General features: G+C 42.4%; 1 protein-coding gene across 1 annotated transcript in view; it reads right to left on the reverse strand.

The window, feature by feature from the left end:
• Positions 1-22,550, reverse strand: part of GC (GC vitamin D binding protein) — a 122,307-nt gene that overhangs the window by 39,178 nt on the left and 60,579 nt on the right. Inside the window, exons 6-9 of the mRNA XM_083174641.1 lie at positions 21,256-21,350; positions 18,713-18,842; positions 17,061-17,257; positions 9,047-9,179 (exon numbers count right to left, since the gene is read on the reverse strand). Of these exons, the coding sequence (XP_083030767.1) occupies positions 9,047-9,179; positions 17,061-17,257; positions 18,713-18,842; positions 21,256-21,350 (555 nt within the window). The remainder of the gene's footprint in view (positions 1-9,046; positions 9,180-17,060; positions 17,258-18,712; positions 18,843-21,255; positions 21,351-22,550) is intronic.

Below are 22,550 nucleotides of genomic sequence, written 5' to 3' on the forward strand. Positions count from 1 at the left end.
TGAGTTTATAAGTTTTCACTTATTCTCTCAAAGAGCCGTGGAGCAAGGAGCAGTGTTGCCATGGGTACGGGTGAGCGGTTCATGTGCACTTCACACATGCATGTCAGGTTGCACTGCAGATTAAAGGCTAAGCCTCAACTCCTATTCCAGATTTTCCCATAGCGCTGAGATGGAGGACACTGTCAGTGTCTACTATAGACACTGCCCCTTATTCAGATCTGATCGCAGTACAAATTTGTTCTCAAAATGGGTAAAACCATGTGCACTGCAGGTGGGGCAGAGAGAGTTAGATTTTGGTGAGTTATTTTCTTTCTGTGCAGGGTAAATAATGGTAAAAGATGAGAAGGTAGATTTGTTCCAGTATACTAAATCCCGTGTTGTTTTGGAGTACAATTTCCTTGCATTGTATCTGTCAAAATATACAGATGAAGCAGCTGTCATTGTTCCCGCCAGCTGGCCATGGTGAAGGTTTTGGCAATCCACTTTTCTTCTGAGCTCCAATGCACTGAGGTGCTTGGATGCACCCCATACAATATCCATGCAATACATATCACCACTGTTGGGTGGCTAATGCTCTACCAATCTAGCAGCGGATTGATATACCGATGGAACCATGCAATTCGCCAAGAGTGGGGCGTGCTTACTATACAGTACGTATGAGTCGCTTGTGCGACTCATTCCCATGAACATCACTGTGGCTCCAACTGTACTGTACAATACAAATGGGCCATGTAGTGTCCTTGTCCCCAAGGCAAATAATAACTGTTGCTTACAGTTCACGTAGCCGATGCTGAATATTGTATACAAAAATCTTACTCGGCGAATGGCATTACATACTGTAAATAGACTCATGAGTAGTGGCTGCTATCACCCGGTGGCGTAGGCTAGTGGATAACTGTGCCGCTCTACACGCTGGAAACCCATGTTTGATTATGTTGTCAATTTTTTTTAGTATTATCATTTTTTTTTATTGAAACATTTATGAAAGTTATGTTTAATAAAACTAGTCATGCACACACAAATTTTTTTTTTCATAAAAGCCTTTGGTATTTATGTAGTATCTGGGTGCCCGATTTTGTGATTGTATGCCTTACCTTAAGGCATATGCGATTCTACGCGATTTTCGGCAAAATCGCATCGAATCGCATGCGATTTTGCATAGGATTCAATGTTAACAAGGTCCTGTTCATTTCCCCACTATCCAAGTGGGCATAGAGTTGATTTTATATAGCGTGGCGAGCGCAGCGAGCCCGAAGCGTGGCGAGCCCCGCGAGGGGACGCGGAAAACATTTTAAGTAATCCGCGGCCCCTCGGGGGGCACGCTGCGCTCGCCACGCTTTATAAAATCAACTCTATGCCCACTTGGATAGTGGGGAAATGAACAGGACTAAGTTAACATTGAATCCTATGGAAAATCGCATCGTATCGCATGCGATATCGGATGCGATTCAATGCGATTTTTCCAACCCGATTTTAAAATCAGGCGCCCAGATACTACATAAGTACCAAGCCTTTTTGTGTGACTCCATGCGCAAGAACCGTAGAGCATGCATAGAGCATGCCGTATAATGTTTAGAAATATGCATTATGCACACAGTGTCTATATAGCATCGTCCCCCAGCCTCTTCCATTGCAATCTCTGTAAAAAGTCCCCCTAGGAAGGGGGAAGGCCAGGCGGGGGTTGGGGTGGGCTAAATGGAGTACCTTCAGAATTCACAATGGGAGTGTCTGAGATGCTTTAGTGCAGGCTTGTCCAACCCGCGGCCCGCGGGCCACATGCGGCCCAGGTCCGCTAGTAATGCGGCCCAATGCAATAAAACCTGCTGGGAACGGGCTTTAATGGGGCATGATGTTTCTTCTGAAGCCCGGTCCCAGCAGTCCTTTGCGGAGGTGCGCGGGTGCACGGGTGACGTCACCACACACCCGCGCACTGACGTACGGCGCTTACAGGATGGTCAGGCGCCAAAAGGAGTCGGTGGAGGCTGGCACTCAATGTGCAGTCGGCGGCCATTGGGAGACAAGGCGGCATATCTGGCGGCATAAAGACTGGGTCCTGCTGCAGTGCTGAAGGTGGAGGGGCGGACGGCGCAGCAAAAATAGTAAGTCAGACTTAATACAGGTCGGGTGGGGTGGCGTGGTTTGGGGGGTGGTGAAGAAGAGGAACTGTAGGGGCATATGTGTCATCTGGCACTGTGGGGGCATATGTGTCATCTGGCACTGTGGGGGCATATGTGTCATATGGCACTGTGGGGGCATATGTGTCATATGGCACTGTGGGGGCATATGTGTCATATGGCACTGTGGGGGCATATGTGTCATATGGCACTGTGGGGGCATACAGTATGTGTCATATGGCACTGTGGGGGCATATGTGTCATATGGCACTGTGGGGGCATATGTGTCATCTGGCACTGTGGGGGCATATGTGTCATCTGGCACAGTGGGGGCATATGTGTCATCTGGCACTGTGGGGGCATATGTGTCATCTGGCACTGTGGGGGCATATGTGTCATCTGGCACTGTGGGGGCATATGTGTCATCTGGCACTGTGGGGGCATATGTGTCATCTGGCACTGTGGGGGCATATGTGTCATCTGGCACAGTGGGGGCATATGTGTCATCTGGCACTGTGGGGGCATATGTGTCATCTGGCACTGTGGGGGCATATGTGTCATCTGGCACTGTGGGGGCATATGTGTCATCTGGCACTGTGGGGGCATACAGTATGTGTCATCTGGCACTGTGGGGGCATATGTGTCATCTGGCACTGTGGGGGCATATGTGTCATCTGGCACTGTGGGGGCATATGTGTCATCTGGCACTGTGGGGGCATATGTGTCATCTGGCACTGTGGGGGCATATATGTCATCTGGCACTGTGGGGGCATATGTGTCATATGGCACTGTGGGGGCATATGTGTTATCTGGCACCCTGTGTCAGAATGTGTATTTCAGCTTATTTTCTGTGTCACAATGTGAATTTTGGCTTATTCTCTGTGTCAAAATGTGAATTTTTACTCATTCCGTGTCACATTGTGAATTTTGGCTTATTCTCTGTGTCAGAAAGTGAATTTCGGCTTATTCTCTGTGTCAGAAAGTGAATTTTGGCCTATTCTCTGGTCAGAATGTGAGAAACAATGTAAAAACATATCACTAACTTAATTTCCAATTAAGTTTAATATGTTAACTACAGTATGTTTTCTATTTTTTTTGGATGATCAGGTATCGTTACTGTTATTTTATTTTATGTGCGACCAAATTTTCATCTTCTAATGTGGCCCAGGGAAGGTGAAAGGTTGGACACCCCTGCTTTAGTGACTCATGTTTCATGTGCTGTAGTGACTCATGTGTAATGGCACTACGGATGCCTTGTGAATGGGAGCACTCTCTACATACTCTACATACACATTACAAAGTGGCGTAGGCTAGTGGATAACTGCGCTGCTCTACATGGTGGAAACCTGTGTTCGATTACTGTAATTTTTTTTTTTCAATTCAAACACTTGAATTGAAAGCCTTTTGTGCGACGCCACGTGCAAGAACCACAGCATTTGTTACAGAGTCAGTAACGTTGGTGTAAAAGCATGCTAATATAGAATCGATATAGCTTAACCCTATGGATAAATACAAATGAGCGTAAAGCTTAATTTTCAAGATTTTGGTGGTCCAATTGGTTTAGATCTAGGTTCTTATGGAAGGGGAGATGTTTATCTACCAGAGGATATGAACCCCAAGTTTCTTAGACCCCCAAAAGGCTAACTGCAAGCATCAGAACCCATGGTGGGTCTGAATTAACGGGTCCATTCTAGTCTATGGGGAAAAATGTGTCAAATTTGCACCCTGATATCTCTGGTTCTTTGTGTCCTAAAGATTGAGTACTGGTACTATATGAAAGAGGATACTCTTGACTTTCAGAGCAGACTAACTAATAGTTTATGTGATATCAGGAAGGGAAGCAACAAAAGTTAGGGTCCCCTCCAATTGTCATAGCTTGCAGGAGTTTCTGGCTTCCTCTGCAGCCAGGGAGCCATTGTTGGAATGCAGGTAGATGACAGTGAGGAATTCTGCTCTCTAGTGGGTCAGCTACTGCTAGGTGCTCAGCTCCCTGTTTGTCAGCAGGTGAACCCAAACCTGGGCAGCAGTAAGGGTAGGGGACCGGAGATGCGGGCTCATCATTGCAGCATCTGTGCCTGTGATAAATGGAATGTTGATCCTCCACAGTCTATCCAGAACTGTCAATACCTACCTTATAACCAGCTGAGTCCAGGAAGATATGGACAGCAAGAAAACAATGTCCCAGAACAAAGTGAAGCATTAGTAAGAGCAGACAAACCAGACATGAAGGAAGGAACAGTGAGACAGCAACAGAGCCTGCAGGATGTAGTGAGGCAGCAACTTTCTCAAGAAGCAAAAGTTGAAAGCAAATAGAGAGTGGGAGACACCAATTCTAATACGGCCAACTCTGATCAGGCAGATTCGAGAACCACTGATTGAGAAAGAGACACTGAAGTAGAGATCCAAACATCCACGGTGGAGAGATCAGTTTTATCTCATTCTGAGTCTATTATCCTAATAGATATTTCTACAGTAGCTAAGGTGGCCAAGGCCTGTTTCTTTGAAAAAAAAAGTATGGCCCGGAAAGTGGTTACACTACAATAAGGGGAGGGGAATTTGCCTTCTTGATACAGCAGGCTATTTGGAAGTCTCACGCGTTCAGTTTATATCTCATGCTGTAATATAGAGAGTAATCTGTATATATGTATTTCTCTTTCTGTTCAAATGTTAAATTGTCATGTGAAATTGTAGTAGGTACTGTTCAATCTTCAGTTGTGAATATTTCCTATTGTGTGAGGACACGCAAAATTCTAGTGGGGGGCATGTAATACCCTGCTCTTGTAATGTATTACTGTAGGTCTGACATGGTGCATTGCCCTACACCTGTGGTTCCCAACCCTGGTCCTCAAGTACCCCCAACAGTGCACATTTTCCAGGTCACCCAGCAGGTGCACTCATTATTCAGACACATTTTAAAAGATCCACAGGTGGAGCTTGTGATTTTGTGTGGAGAACTGAAAAAGTGCACTGTTGGGGGCACTTGAGGACCAGGGTTGGGAACCATTGCCCTACACTCATGTCTGTAATTTCTCAGGTAGACAATTCCCAGCAGCCTCTGCAACTATTTAAGAGGTCAAGAGCTGGTCACAGGACCAGTCTGAGTAGATGACAGTTGAGAGTGCAGTTGGGCAGGGGCAGTCTAAGGTGATAATCAGAGCAATGAGAATGGGTGCTGCTGTGTTACCAATGATGGAGTCTGTATAGGCCACATGCCAGGGAGACATGATCTGTGGCCCCCAGCACTGAGAGACATGCAGTGAGAGTGAGGTAGTCTACAATGTCAGCATCCACCTTGAGTAGTACAGAGACTGACAGCGGCAGAAGGAGCAATATGGACAGTACCACAAGGACTCTGGCAGTTGACAGTGAAAGGAGGCAGGTTATGAGGTAACACCTGGAGAGAAGGTGGGCATAGCTGCAGTCTGTAGAGACCCTGCATAGATGTCAGTATAAGGTATCACCTGCAAGCCTTAGGTAATTACACAGTGTCAGGCAGCTACATTAAATACAGAACTGAGATTTATTGGAAACATATATTAATAATATTCTCAAGCCAGAGTTACATCTACAGGAATAGCAGAGTCAGTGCTTCAGTGTGCATAGTATTTAGTGTCTGAAGCAAATATAAATTAACTTTGTCAACCGACTTTTTCAAGCAAAGTATGTAATATTGGCCAAATATGGAAACAAGCCCTGTGAATATAAGTAGCAAAATGCTTATTAATAACTAATTGCTTAGCATAAAGCGTTAAGACAGTTTTCCACAGAGACACCTTTTATTAACTAATCACCACAGCTCATATACATCAAGTGAGGAACATACAAGGGAAGTCTCATTAAAAGTTTACCCAGCAGCATACAGCTGAATTACAAAGAGTACAGTATTGAATTTCTCGTCACCAGAAATCTTACAAATGTGCACGTAACCTAAAAACTACAGAGAAAATACACTGTGTCGGAAAGTTAAGAACTGTTTTGCTGGTATTGTCCAAACAGTGACTATTTCTATAATCTTATGATTTACAGTATTCTCTCTTAAAGAAACCTTTTAAGAAAACTTGCATGCACAGATTATTGCAAAAACACTGTACTGTGTTAAGGGACCATTAATTGTTTTACTATGAAAATTGTAGCAATTTCAAAAATGTGGTTACTTACTCTTAATATAAATATATTACCATTCATAAAATAATCTATTAACAAAACCAAGTGGTACATTATTAGACTTATACTAACCTGAGACGTGCATTACACTATCTCTTCACTCATAGAGGATAAGGCCCAGAATAAAACCATTGATAAATTAATGCAAACAATACAAGTCTCTGATGCTGCTGGGCCACTGTTCTTTAAGTAAAAATAAAAAATGAGTCTAGCTGCTCTCTAGTCTTCCTAGTAACTCCCAAAATAGCCCCCTTCCAAGCTACTGTACTAGCAGGACAATTTCAGTGATTGGCCAAATGTTTCACATTATCTAACTCTCTAGGTAGAATCTGATTAATATTGCTTTTAGGCATAAGTTAACTGACTCAGACCTCTTTGGCTGTTACTTAGTAGATGAGGTACAAGTTTTTAAAAAGCCTGCAAGTCCGGTGCAGATCTGAGGGGCCATCAGCCTTCGAAACATTCCTTCCAGGGTAGGGTAGTTGCATGCACCGAGCATTATGACCCAAGACCAGTAAGGTGCCCCCAAAGCACCCAAAGGTTTATCTCAGACAAGACCCACAAGAGGCAATGTGTCTGGCAACACAAACCACTCCAAGAAAGACAGAGGATATGGTAAGTGGCCTTTATGCGATCCCCTTGTTTTTCTCAGGCAAATCTTGAAGGCATATTACCACAGACAGGTGGTTAGTAAAAGTTGCAGAAAAAAACTGTCCCTTTCCCTCTATAGGTTTTTACACCAGGTATTCACAAGTTCAAAAAATGCCAGTCCTCTACTACAGAGCATCTTAGCTCTTGCTCTACAAAAGGTCAAAATAAAGCTGTCAAACACATCCCAATAAGGTTGTATCAGCCATCTTTTCCCCATAAAGAAGCAGGCTGAATCATGAAGGCTAAATGTTAAATCCCTTTACCAGTGAATCAAACCTTATTCTTTCCATATGTAGGGATTGACAATTTTCCTTGCTATTTAATAATCATTTCTGTATCAAAATCAATCTCAAAGAGAACTTTCACAGAAGGCTCTTCAGGTTCTTGTGGAAAGATGTCCTCTACCAGTAGACCATTATGGTTTTTAGCCTGTCCAATGCTCCTCACACATTCACCCACCTCATAAAGGCTATAGTCACACATCTCCATCGAGTCCATCACATGTCATCTATTTAGAGAATCTCTTGGTAGTTCACTCTGACCAGGAGAATTTCTGGGCTCATGGGGAATTCATTTGGTCACTTCTCCAACTTTGTGGGTCTACCATAAACCTTGAAAAATCAATTTTGATTCCTTCTCAGTCAATAATTTTTCTGGGTTTCCTCATAGTTCCCTTTCTTTCTCAACTGCAGTTGCCCAGGACTAATGTAGAGAGGTCAAAATTTTGTATCCCAGGCTCTTTACCACCAGTTTTCTTTGTATGACCTAGCCAGAGTCATAGGGAAGATGAGGGTTTTGGATCCATGATTATTTCATGCCCCTCTTATTTGCAGACTTTCTGTCCTCTCTCCCATGCAATGGGTTCATCTGCGCACACAAAATTGTTTTAACTTCTACAGTCCAAAAGATGATTCTCAGTAGGACAAACCCTACTCCACCTTCCCCAGATCTACTCTGCCTCCCCTCCTCCCAATATTGCCATTACATCCAATGCTTCCTTCACTGGCTAAGGAGCATTTGCAAATGACAAGGTAGTATGAGGATAGTAGTCCGCTCAGGATTCAACAACAACAACATCTTAGATGCTCTGTTGATGGTTTTGAAGTTGTTCTTTGTATGCCATAAGGAATCATGGTGATAACATTCCTACTTTCACTTTTCTCTTATTCTACTTAGGTTTGTCATTGCTATGTGCAAGGGCGCCGACAGGGCCCCGGTAAGATGGAGTATTTGTGAAAAACAATAAACAAGAGGGAGAGAAAGAGGACAGGCTGCCACTGCAGCTGTCTCTCTCCCCGGTTCAGCACACGGCACTAAGCAGCATGTGCTGGGCTAGTGACAGATGCTGTTCTGCAGCGGCATCCTGACATCTCTCTCCCCACAGCCCGGCTCTATGCACCGGGGGTGGTCAGAGCAGGACAGGGGCCCCTCCAACAGACCCGGTCCTGGGTAAAAAGTACCTGCTCTCAATGCCACTGGTTACATGCACCCACACTTTGAGCGTGATGTTCTAACTTGAAAATGCATTAAAAACCCCATTATCAGGTTTTTTCTGCATTTTGATATGTACTAAAACCCACGCGCAAGGATACTTCTGTGGGGGTATCACCAGCAAAAGCTGGCGATACCCCATAGATGCCTATCCACCAACTGTTGCTGGCACCACTCCCAAGACTAGAACAAGAGAGTTTGAAGATTATAGATTTCTGCAATCTAGCATTTTGTTTTTTAAACAGGAGGCTAAAAGGGATAAAATGTGACATGAAACAGTTTTTTTAAATAATTCTTTGTAGGCTGGCCAGACAACAACCAGGACAACATTAGGAAGTATTAATAAGTAAATTATTAAAGAAATATACTATCAGGTGACATTAAAAATGTTTATGTTGTGTACACTTTTAATCCAATTAATCCATCGCTCTAGAATTTAAAATGTTATGAAACACATCTTGATGTGGACATATCTTTGCTAGTTTTTAAAATAGATTTTTAAGTCTGAAAACTCAACAAAAGTGATACTGTAATGATATACTGAATACAGTATGGAGGGTTCTGAAGAATGTTTTGCAACAGCAGCGTATTTGTGTTAATGTGATACTGTACATCTGTCACATTACCTTCTCTTCTAGGCAGGAATTAGCACTTTCAGAACTGCAGCATTTCTTCACAACGCCTGCCACAGACTCATACAGTTTATCAACAAATACTTCTGGCAGCTTAGTGTTTCTCCTCGCTAACTCAAATATGTACCTGTAGATAAGAAGAAGGAAAATAACTGTGAAAACCAAACATCTTTCCTTGTTGTGGTTATTGGAATTTTTTTAAATAAAAATGATAAAGTCAGGTATTTGCTTTTTACACTTTTTTTCTGCAAAACTACAGGAAGAAATAAAAAAATTATATTTTATTTCTATGGAGCTTTACAATTTGAAATATATGATTATAAACCGCCAAGGCATTAAAAATGGAGTAGCTTTACTACTCTTCTTCAGCATTCCAAAATGTTTTCTCTACTGCTCTCATCTCTTATACCCCTTTCACATCACACAAGTAACCCAGGTCGATACTGGGTTATTGCTGGGTCGACCCTGGACGGTGTGCGTTGTGAAAGGGCCATGTCAAATATCCTGTGTCCAGTAACTCAGCAATCCAACCTGAGATAAAAGCAGTCTTATTCCCAGCTGGGATCCGGGTTGCTGGGAAGTGTGAACAGGTAACCGGGCGACCCAGGGCCGTTCACTTATACGGAGGAGGCAGCAACATCACCACAGTGCTGTCTCCTCCTCCGCACCAACTGACGCACCACCACTCCACCTCAGCCCACCTGTGAGGAGCCAAATGTCAGGTTGCTCCTGGGAGGGACCCATGTCCAAAACCCAGATGTAACCCGGCATTTGTGATGTGAAAGGGGTATCATTCTGTTCTGTACATCGTGTTCCAGATCCCATTCTTAGGTTTTCTCCCATTTTTTTTGCCATGATGACAGCTGTGTATCAGACCTGCTGCCTACTCTGTAGCCTAACCAGCTAAGGGGGGCAATGGCCTGTGTGCCAGATGCAGTGAAGTCCAGACATCCTTGCATAAAAAAAATCACCTGAATGTTAGACTCTGCACTCCTGTTATTGGTTGCTTAAATCAATATGAATCCTCATAAACTGTAACAAGGGTGAAATATAATAGGGCGAGAGAATCAGAAAGTGAGAGATTTGGTAGAAATCATTTACACTGCAAAACCAGTTTACTTTTGCAGTGTAAATGATTGCCACTTTAAAAAAAACTGGAGATTTCTTACCAAATCTCTCACTTTCTGATTCTATCACCCTGACTACATTTCACCATGAAGTCCTCACTTCATGCTACTCTTACCAGCGATCTGTGCAAACTTCTGCACCTCTGCAATATTGTAAATGATGTGTGTGCAGGTGTTGGCCTTTCAGAGTTATAGAACCACACATCGGTAGATGACTCAAGCTATGAACATTACACAGTTACTTAACCAGTGGGGTTGGTTTATTGATAAATAGCACATCAGGTACAGTATTTCTCACTGAGGTCATGGGTTCAATTCCCACCATGGCCCTAACTGTGGGGAGTTGGTATTTTCTTCCCGTGCTTGCGTGGGTTTCCTCAGGGTACTCTAGTTTCCTCCCACAATAAAAAATATATAAACTGGTAGGTTAATTTACAAATTAACCCTAGAATATCTGTGTGTGCATGTAGTAGGCAATATCATTTTTTTTTTTTTACCTTTTATTTTACAGAGGCAAACAGCACAGTAAGAAAAGTCAGATAACTGTACAGTGCTATTGCAGACATTCTAGTGTGAATGGATAATGTGGTATATTTCACAGATAAGAAATAAACTGTTATGTAAACCACTGTAGTTTTTTGTTTTTATATTATGTTGGCAAACAAACAGTAATTCAATATTAGTGGGGCAATTAAGAAGGAGAATGGACAGAAGGGGGGGGGGGAATAAAAGAAAGAAACAGAAAGGGGGGGAGGGTGGAGTCACACAACCATGTGCATAAAATTATTTCCTTTTCTAAAAGAGTCAATGACAGAGCAACAAGCAAGAACCAGTGATCACACCCTACCAGGGAGTTGCCTCTGAATGTGTACATACCAGGGAGTCCAAATTGACACAAATTTCCCTACCGAGTCATGTAACAGCGCAACGATATATTCCATGGATGCTGCAAACCAGACTTTGTTGATTACAGACTGAATGGAAGGGGAGGCAGTTTGTTTCCAGTTTGTTGCAATCAACAATCTGGCGGAGTTAAGAATATGGCTGCATAGCTTGCTTTTAGGGTTTATGGTCCCTTCCACTGGTCTGCAAAGTAGAGCCGTCAGGGGACATTTGGGGGTCGGGGAGTTAAATTTCTTGCTCAAGAGAGAATTTTTTTTGTCCCAGTAGGTGCTAATCTGGGGGCAATCCCACCACGTATGTATGAATGTACCCTGTGATCCACAGTTCTGCCAGCACTGACTAGAGCTAGAAGGGAAAATACGGTGTATTACTGTGGGAACCATGTACCATCTAGAGTAGACGTTAAAGGCATTTTCCTTAATATTTGAGTTCATAGGGGAGTGGTGATCTGGGTTTAGTTGATTTGTGGAGGGAGTTTACAAATCTGATTATCTGGAGGTAATCAAAATGTCTAAAACGCTGGCTATCATATTTTTCACATAGTGCTGCATAGTTTTGGAGGGCAAATTCCCTCAATATATGTGAAAATCAAGTAATACCTGCCAAGGCAATATCAATTTTAAGCTCCACTGGGCCAGGGACTAATGTGAAAGTAGAAATATACTCTGTAAAGCTCTAGTGTGTGTATATGTGCTCTATAAATAACTTAGGATCTCTTTGGAGTAAAGTAGGAAACATCAGCTCTTTTATAGGAGTGATAAATTACATTTTATTATATGAGATACAAGTTACATGAGGGGTCTTCAACCTTTAAGACAGTGTGGGCCACATTTAAAACTTCAACGAAGCCCGAGGGCCACTAAGCTCTACTGTGGTATTTAGCACAGCTCTTAATAGATAGACAGCACAGCCCCTGCATAGATAGTTGGCACATCTGCCCATACACATAAACCCTGTCCCCAATATATATAGTCTGCACCAGGGCTATTTCTAAACAATTAGGGTCCCAGTGCGAACAGAATAAAAATGCAGCCCCCCATACATAATTTGGTTTTCAAGAAAAAGGTGTGTGATCTAAGTATAAGGGACGTGGTCTAATTATAAGAGTGTGAACTAGCAGGAAAAAAAATTACCTGACACCTCACTTTTGCAACCTGCATGACCAGACATTGGTTACCGCAGAAATGGTTGTTGTCCTTCCACGCTTAAGTTGGCTGTCTAAAGGCCGCACAGTGACATATAAACATGAAGGCCCATTACACCATGATGCCCATTGCACATTATGCCACACACCGTGATGCCCATTGCACATTATGCCACACACCGTGATGCCCATTGCACATTATGTAACACACCGTGAGGCCCATTACACATTATGCCACACACCATGATTCCCATTGCACATTATGCCATACTCCGTGATTCCCATTGCACATTATGCCACACACCGTGATGCCCATTGCACATTATGTCACACACCGTGATGCCCATTGCACATTATGTCTCACACCATGATGCCCATTACACATTATGCCACACACCATGACACCCACTGCACATTATGCCTCACACCATGATGCCCATTGCATCTTGCACTATAAGGCCCCCAATACTTCTGCTTATGCATATGATCACAAAATGCCACCAGTAGTGACCCTCATAAAATGCCACCAGTAGTGTCCCTCACAAAATGCCCTAGTATTGCCCTCCATAGTCAGCACTGCATTGCACAGCATGCCAGCCCTCCCTTAGTCAGCACCACATTGCACTGCCAGCCCCCTCCCCCATAGTCAGCACCCTCCCCATACACAGGGCCACATTGCACTGCCAGCCCCCCCTCCCCCATATTCAGCACCCTCCCATACACAGGGCCACATTGCACTGCCAGCCCCCCCACCCCCATAGTCAGCACCCTCCCCATACACAGGGCCACATTGCACTGCCAGCCGGCATCACCCTCTCCTGAGACACTTGCCTTAGTGTCCCTTGCAGAGGTCTCCTTCAGAGGGCTGCTGCCGGCGTCGGCTGTCTTAACAGCCAAGGAGCAGGCAGGGACAGGTGCGTGGCTGCCGGCGGTTGTCACACTCACTCCAGTCTCCCGGCTGTCTGAACGGGCGGGATGGGTGCGGCGGCAGGAAGTACACAATGCGCAAGTCCCCTCACAGTTCCGCCCACCCCAGCCAGCACATCCACCTCCGCCACGTCCCACTGCTAAGGGGACAGCGCGGGAAGGATTTTAAGGGGACAGCGCGCGGAAGGAATTTTTGTTTTAATCAGCACGGCATTTAATTAAAAAGACGCAATTCACTGGCGGGCCACCTAAAACAACTCAGCGGGCCACTCGTGGCCCGCGGGCCACAGGTTGAAGACCCCTGATGTTACATAGTTACATTGGGGGTTATTTTTGGTTCACTCCTTCTGGCAAATTCTTTCTTAGATGGACAAAACCATATTCACTGCAGGTGGAGTAGATGTTACTTGTGCAGAGAGAGTAATGGTGTATACACACTTGTACAATCATGACTATATTACAATCATGACTATTACAATCATTACAATTTAGACTATCTGCATACAATATATACAATGTAGACTATCTGCATACAATTTAGACTATATAGTGCAGATCTGCGCAATACAGTCTATGCAGCCAAGACTTTCTGGCTGCGATAAGGGAGCGCGCATCGGGATCGCATCGGGATCACAAGGGTTAAAACCTCTGCGATCTGCATGAGATCCAGATGAGATTTTGACTATATAGTCAAAATCTCATGCACATTGTACAAGTGTGTACACACCATTAGATTTGGGTGGAGTTTTACTTCAAAGTGAGATCTATATCGCAGTGTAGAAATAAAGCAGTCAGTATTTTCCCTGCACAGAAACAAAATAACTTACCCAAATCTAATTCTCTGCACATGTTACATCTGCACCCCCCCCCCCCCCTCCAGTGCACATCATTTTGTCCATCTAAGAAGGAATATGTCAGAAGTAGTGAACCAAAATAACCCCTATAGTTACTTAGTAGATAAGGCTGAATAAAGACTTGCGTCCATCTAGTCCAACCTGGCTTTTAATAGCTTATCACTTGTTAAATAGTATGTACTGAAATGTATAAAGACAGATTTTGTTTCTTAGTTGTATCCATGGATGTTTTAACCAATAAATGTTTATCAAAACTTATTTTAAATGGAGATGTGCAGGCTCTGATTTACTCTGATTTCAAAGCAGGATCTTATTGGCTATCAACTATCAAGATCCTGCTTTGAAATCAGAGTAAATCAGAGCCTGCACATCTCTAATTTTAAACGTATTTATTGTGTCTGCCGACACCACTTCTCCAGGAAGAGAGTTCCAAAGTTTGACGGCTCTGACCGTAAAGACATTTTTTCTACCAAGGGAACAAAATATTTTTTCTTCTAATCTAAACTCATGCCTTAGCAGTAAAAAGGGTGTTTGACAGTTCCTTATATTGGCCCCTGATATATTTGTACAAGTTACAATAGCATTTCAGGATTAAAAGGTCTATTTTAAATGTCACGGATATTCACAAGATTTCTTACTTGCATGCATGAACAGGTTTAGCAAAGGTTTGGAGGCGCAAGTAAGACACGCTATGTTATTCCTACTGAAATAAAGTTTGTTGCTGGTGCATATTAAGAGAGGAGGTGACCTGTGCGCTGTCTCTGGGCTCCCTCCTCTCTAACCAGTGGCACACTTAAGTAGACTCTGGTACTGTGAATGCACAAATCACCGCTGCCCTATTTTCCTGCTGATTTATGCAGTGCTTCTGACATGGGACTCCACAGAGGTAAGCAATACATAACATGGGAGCAGGGTACACATTGTGGGCCCCCCTGGTCCATGCGGCCTGTGTGCACCACACTCCCTGCTTCCACTATAGATATAACACTGACACTATGGAGGTTATTCTGGTTGGTGCGGAACTTTCCGAATTCTTTCAGGGCGGACCGCACGCCACGCTGTGCAGACATTGTAAGAAGAAACTCCCACAGGTCCTCCGCATTTGGACGGACTCGCTCTCTAAGAAGAGGGTGTGTTTACGGACAACATCCAAACCGTGCGTGTGCAGTGGACACATACATATTCTGCACGGTCTTACAGCGTCTGAACGGACTGGAAGCTGCCCGTACGCACCGATGCAGTGTATTTCCGCAAAACTCGTGACTATTATCTATTGCTGAATGTAAAAGTGACATGTATATTTATATTAGTGATACCTAGTTCTGTCCATTGCTTGCAGTGTAAATGTGTGTAAAAAATGCAGCCGTGCTTTCAGCATATTTGTGTGTTTTGTAATGGGCCATTTAAGCTGCAATGGTTCCAATTGAAGCAATGAAAAGAGTGTAATTAATGAGTAATGAGTAGAGGAGTGGATTGTATTGTGTTCAGCTGACATTGGTTCAGGTGCGGGCGTACTAATTGGGCGATCCGAATGCCTAGCGCATGACCGAGTGGTGTCCGCAAAGCAATACTTGCTTATGGAGACCGCATATTTTCTGCCTTTTGGTTCGTTTGCAGTCGGTGTTCTGTCCGAATGCACGCCTACCAGAATTAGTGCACTCCCTCGTGTACACCCATGTTTACGCCCAGTTTAGCCCACTTTGAAACTACGCCCCTGTGTACTTCCGAATGACGCCCATATTACGCCCATATTTCCCGAGTGAATGCGGTGCACATTTCTGTACGGTATTAGTGAGAACGAGTACAGAGACCGTGCGTGGCACATGCGCATAGCGTTGCCCACGCATGCGCAGACGGCTAAAAAACGCCATCCGAAAGAATTCGGAAATTTACGCATCGACCAGAATAAGGCCCTATGTTTTAATTTTGGATTATGTAGATTTCCCTTATTTTGAATGGTTGCTCACATGATTTTCAAGTTTGACAATTTTCATATCATTCTGTTACTTAGGGGCAGATGTATTAAGCCTGGAGAAGAGATAAACTGGAGATAAAGAGGAGATAACATGGAAGAGATAACGCACCAGCCAAAGCTGTGTTTGAAATATGACAGTTGGGATCTGATTGGCTGGTGCGTTATCTCCTTCCACTTCATCTCCAGTTTATCTCTTCACCAGGCATAATACATCTGCCCCTTAGTTACAGTCCATCACAGACTTACCTAATATCATACCTGCGCAGTAACTCTTCTCTCAGGTGTTGTACATTTTGTTGATATTTATCATGCAAACTTTGATATTGTTGACAAGAAAAGCATAATGTAAAATGCAGTATGTCTACATTCTTGCAATGCTGACATTAGCCATGTCGACACTGCGGAAATGTCGACATGGTTAATATGTTAAAAAAATGCTCCTGTGATCTAAGGTTGACTTACGTGGAATAGCGACTCCATTAATGTCCAGTGGTCATCTGATGACTTTCGGCATATTCCTGCAGTGGTGAGTATGCCTAACCCTCCCAAGGGTGCCTAATCCCAACCTCCTGAACCACAGCCAATCCCTAACCTCTCCTTTCACAGCCAACCTTTATCCTCCCCTACCGGCCCATGCAGAATGTCTGCATTTCCTATGTTGGCATTTAACATGTCAACATTTTAGCAATGTTAACATCATACCTCTTGACATAACAATATTATAAATTTGGACATTGCAAATGACAACATTTTGCAAACATAGCCTTCTCTATGGTGTGCTTTATGCAAGAATATATGGGAACCAATTGTAGATTAATCTCGATTGACAATATAGCCTTAATATATCATCTCACAAGTGACATATATGGTAGCTTACATCCCATCACCAAAGGTAGGAGTGGCCCAGTCTATAACTGCTTTAATAAACTTTGCAACAGGTTGCTCAGTACACTACTATTAAACTTGCCCTCACAGTCAGGATCTGTACTGTTATTTTTCCCTGATATAATATGATCCTGGCTGATATCTTACGTTGTGTGGTGAGTATAGCAGTGAGATGTGTTTATATTAAACTTACTTCTCAAGATCGCGGTTTTTGCCTTTCTTGCATAACTGATCACCGGTTGGTAGTTGGAGTTTGGGAAGTGTAATGGCCTCAGCAGCTGGCATGGAATGGAGACAATGGAGAGTGTCCACAGATGGTTTTTTACAGCATTCGGCAACTCTGGAATCTTTTGACAGTTTCTTACATACTTGCTGGACATGTACTGACAGCTGCCAGAAGAAAACAGATGAATAACAATAGTTTCTGAAAACTATTTGAATTAACAACTGAATAATCAAATATTGCAAGTTTCAGTTTATTGAGCTTAGCTGCTCAAGTGGAACATAAAATGCAGTACTAGGAGGTTTTACTTTTTTTTAAGCATTAATGTTTTGCAGTGTATTTTCACTTCCACAGTGGTACGCAGAACGCTGCCATATTGCAAGCTCTTAACAGCATCATTAAGAGTGTGTGTAGGATTTTACACCTATAGATGCAATATAATCCGAAATAAACTGAGGGGGGGGGACGACGACACGACTTGGAAACCTGCAAATCGAGCAGTTGTGCCATTTGCATTATTCATGCTCAACGGGAATTAGTGACAGAAAATGGATCATATTCATAATCCTCCTGCAGTTTCACTGACAGAAAGCTGCTGTTTGGGGTGGAAACTTGCCATGTTCTGGGTGTGTCTGAAAAAACCTTGTCGTACCCTGGTGTTTTTGAGGAGGGTCTGTGACATCAGCGATGACAACGTCCAGCCTGTCTCAGTCGCAGATTTGTGGAAGCCTCAGGCCTACTCACATTTGCACAGACAGTTAATTATTTTTGATGGTCCGTGAATTGCGTGTGGATTGGCAGGTGGACGGTGATTAGCGATCCATTAGCAATTCTCTGACAATTTTGCAAGGGGCGGTTACTCTTTCTGTCTGGGGGCAGTTTACTCCTCCCACTGTGAATTCTCACAATAACAGTTATATCTGAATTAGGCCTTGTGTACTATGGGGGTTATTCTGGTTCACTCGTGAAGGTAAATTCCTTCTCAAATGGACAAAACCATGTGCATTGCAGGTGGGGCAGATGTAACATGTGCAGAGATAATTAGATTTGGGTGAGTTATTTTGTTTCTGTGCAGGGAAAATACTGACTGCTTTATTTTTACACTGCAATATAGATCTCTCTTTGAAGTAAAACCCCACCCAAATCTAATTCTCTCTTCACAAGTTACATCTGACCCACCTGCAGTGCACTTGGTTTTGTCCATTTGAGAAGGAATTTGCCTTTGTGAGTGAATCAGAATAAGGGCCTATATGTAGACGCTAGGGGTGAACATAATGTTCCAACACCAGGCATTTCATACATGTCAAATGTTACATGCAAGTCAGATGCCTCTCATGAACAATGTATTTTTTCCATATACTGTTAAATATTATACATAAACAGTAATAAACACATACCATTAGTTAGATTATCACAAACACTTATAATAATAAGCTGCAAATCTTGGTGTAAAGAGTATAGTGACATTGACAGTGGTTACTTACACAATGGTTATATATACACAGCACATTAACATACATTGTTATTTAATGTTTCCTTACTGCTATATATATATATTATATTCAATGTCTTATGCCATTATATGGAAAGTGGCTAGGAACTATAACTATAAATATTCATACCTCTTTCTCAATGCAGTTATCAGTTGGGGATCCACAACATTTAGCCAGCACCCGAGTGCCTTGATCTACAATTGGCATCACATCCTTAAATTCAGCAGAGGGTAACTTTTGGCCAAACATAATTGCACCACTGAGCAAAAGTAAATAAATAGAGGCATTGATTAAGAACTCATCTGATAATCTGGTCTTTTAACCATTGAAAGCCATAATATATATTTGTGTGTGTGTGTACATACATATGTACAAAATACAAACAAATACGCTTATAAGTCTATAACATTTTGAATGCATCAAATAGCTCCAGTGACTCCTAATTGTCTGAACACTACATGCTAAAAATGTAGGTTACTAATAAACAGTTGGAACCAATTACCTTTGCATCAAGTAAAAATGTTCTGTAGACATTGTTGCATGGATAAATACACAACTTGTGCCCGTTTGGTGAGCTTAGTATTCTGTATCTAATATTTACAGTATGTCAACTTGTGCTCAGAGAGGGTTTGTATAGGAGTTTCACAGTTTCACTGTTTTATGTTGATATTAGTAATGTTGACATGGTCTGAATGTGAACACAGAATGATGATAAAAAGGCAGATGTACTAAGTGAATCAGGCAGTCATATGTATTTCAGCAGTGCTATGGCAGAACCTGCCCCGCACATGTGCACAACGGTTCCTGAGCCTGCGCAGTTTCCAGATTATCAGAAAGCTTTAAAGAGGATTTCTTATGCGATCGATACTGAACTAGCCCTTCGAATTGCAGCCTAACCATAATGCTAATATGTTCATAACATAGACATGCAGAATATTGACACTATGAACTATGAATGAATGTCAACATTTTTAACAAGGTTGTGGAATGTCCACATTCAAAAACCCTCTCACATCACATTGTTGACATTCCGAAAGTGAACAATATGATTGCATATCCTTGGAGAACATGTTGTTTAGTACAGTAATGAACTCAGTAAAGAACTCAGCTATTCTTCTTTGAAATTAGTTGATTTTTAGGATTTAGTTGATTTTGCTGAGCTTATTTTGATTACTTTATGACTTGTACAATAACTTTCTGCTATGTTTAAAGTTCTGCAACTCAAAATTCAACCTAGAAACATAAACATACTGTATGTATTGTACTCTAAATACAACGATTTAAAGACTCAAAGGGTGGTATTCAATGAGGCTGATTCGCCATGTTTTTATGGCGATTTTGTGCTGTAAGGCGAATTTTTGACTAAAACGGTGAATCACCCTATTCAATGACCAGATGGCGAATACATTTCAAGGTTTTTATCGCCATGATTCACCGAGTAGCAATCGCTATCTTTTTATGGTGAAGTGGAATGTGAACTTTTAAAATAAAGTGTTTTGTTTTTTACATTTGGTGTAAAAAAATCAGGAACTTTATTCTGAGGAGGGGCATGCTATTTTTATTCATATGCTGTAAGCACATGAATATATATTTAATAAAAAAAAAAATATTATTATTATTTTTTTTTTTTACACAGACCAGCCAGCAGGGGGCCGGAGCCGAGCCGCTCATTAGATATTCATATATTCACTGCACCCGATCATTACATATGCATGATCGGGTGTAGAGAATATACCCGGTCCCCTGCTGGCACCCCCGGGGGGCAGCCTGTGCTGCCTGGCACCCGGGGAGCCCACCTCTCCCCCACAAACGTTCTGGGGCAGGCAGGGAGACTTCCATCTCCCTGCCTGCTGCCGTCCTCAGGCTCCGGAATGCAGTGAGCAGTGGCAAATGTGCAGCGAATCCTAAACAGGATTCGCTGCACGTCGTCAGTATTCTCATTGAACACTGCCCAATGGGCGGTATTCAATGAGGCTGATTCGCCAGGTTTTTATGGCGATTTTGTGCTGTAAGGTGAATTTTTGACTAAAACGGTGAATCACCCTATTCAATGACCAGATGGCGAATACATTTCAAGGTTTTTTTCGCCATGATTCACCGAGTAGCAATCGCTATCTTTTTATGGTGAAGTGAAATGTGAACTTTTAAAATAAAGTGTTTTGTTTTTTACATTTGGTGTAAAAAAATCAGGAATTTTATTCTGAGGAGGGGCATGCTATTTTTTTTCATGTGCTGTAAGTTTGTGCCCCCCCACAAACATTCTGGGGCAGGCAGGGAGACTTCCATCTCCCTGCCTGCCGCCGTCCTCAGGCTCCCTGCGGCATCCGCCGCAGGAGTTAAAATTCGCCGGTCAGGGGCAGCGAGCCCCTGACTCGTTGAATACTGGAGCCGGCGAGGCTCCGGAACGTGGCGAGCAGTGGCGAATATGCAGCGAATCCTAAACAGGATTCGCTGCACATTGCCAAAATGCTCATTGAATACTGCCCAAAGATGAAAAGTCTGTAAAGAACCTTAAGTAGAGTTACAGAACAATTGTTGATTTTAGAAAAACAAAAAAATTGAATTAACTGGAATATATAAAACACATTACAATTACATAAATAAAAAGATATAGAAATCATCTTCATATTAATGCTTTGTATGTTACAAAGACCCAGCAGTTAAGTCTGTACCTGAACTTCAATTTTTCTGCACCATAACTGGAGAACCGGGAACAGAGCCTGTTGGACATCACTGTAAGTAAATGTATTGGGTGCCTTTGTAGTCTCTAAATATAAAAACAAAAATCTCTGAAAAATAATCATTGATAATAACTTCCTTTCAACTAGAAGAAACAATTTTCTTTGCATAGAATAAATTATAGTTGCTGTGTATGGGTATGTAAACAAGCAGAAGTCCCATATTCCAGAGAGAGAAAACTAAAATGGCATTGAATCCTTGTTGAGCCATCTGTATCATCAATTAGTGAAGAAACATAAGATTATGGGCCTCATTTACAATACTTATAATAGCTGAGACAATACAAGATCAACCTTCTCGCAAAGTACATGAGTTCAGGGAAAAAGATGGCAACATTTGCGGAGATCCAAAAATTGACACTAACTGATGGAAAAAAACAAGCAGAGTGGGCATTCCATACAAGGCATTGAGTAGGTTCACTGATACATTGAATTGTGCATAGTAAAATTATTGAATTAAGATTACAATGGAATGCATTGAGAGTTACCCTCTGTTGCCAGAAGAAGTCTGCACGAATCATAGTGACAAAACCCAGCTGTGGAGCAACACTGACCACTGCAGGGAAGGGCTGGGTCAGCTGATGAAGTCGCTGACACACTAACAGGTGGAGAAACGCGTATTGGGAGCCCGCGATAGCCCGGAAACACAGCCTAGTGCTGCAGCTAATATCGGCACACAGCCTACTACAAAATTCTGCAGCAGGAGATTAAAAATCATTGGACGGACACCACCTGGAGCAATAATAACAATAAGGTAGACCATCCAAAAGGATTACAAATATCATCTGGCTCAGATAAAGGGAGGAAGTCCAGTGTATAAACCTACAAGTATCCCTGCAAGAATCTTCATAGTACAAACGGCACTGGGACTGGTAACTATACTATTATATAGAAAGCCTCTGTGATATATCGAACAATCACACAACAATTAGCCTCAGTATATACAGTTAAAATTATACTCAGCCTCGCCTCAATTTTTTTATGTTTCATGTTGTATGTCATATATGTCAATTTAATCTTTTTATTATGCTGTTAAATGTATTATGCTTTTTAATAAATTTGTGATACTACAATATCGGTATCCTAATTGTTTTTTGGCTAAGCAGCGCCACCTAGGTGTACCAGCTTTTAGCTGGATACCAAATACATATTCTTGATCTATAGAGGTGCACAATTCCTCAAATTAGGAGTCTGCAGCTTGGCTAAAAAGGCCATAAAAAGAAAAACCA

Source organism: Crinia signifera, chromosome 1 (assembly GCF_055691185.1).
Source record: "Crinia signifera chromosome 1, ASM5569118v1, whole genome shotgun sequence".
NCBI lineage: Eukaryota > Metazoa > Chordata > Amphibia > Anura > Myobatrachidae > Crinia > Crinia signifera.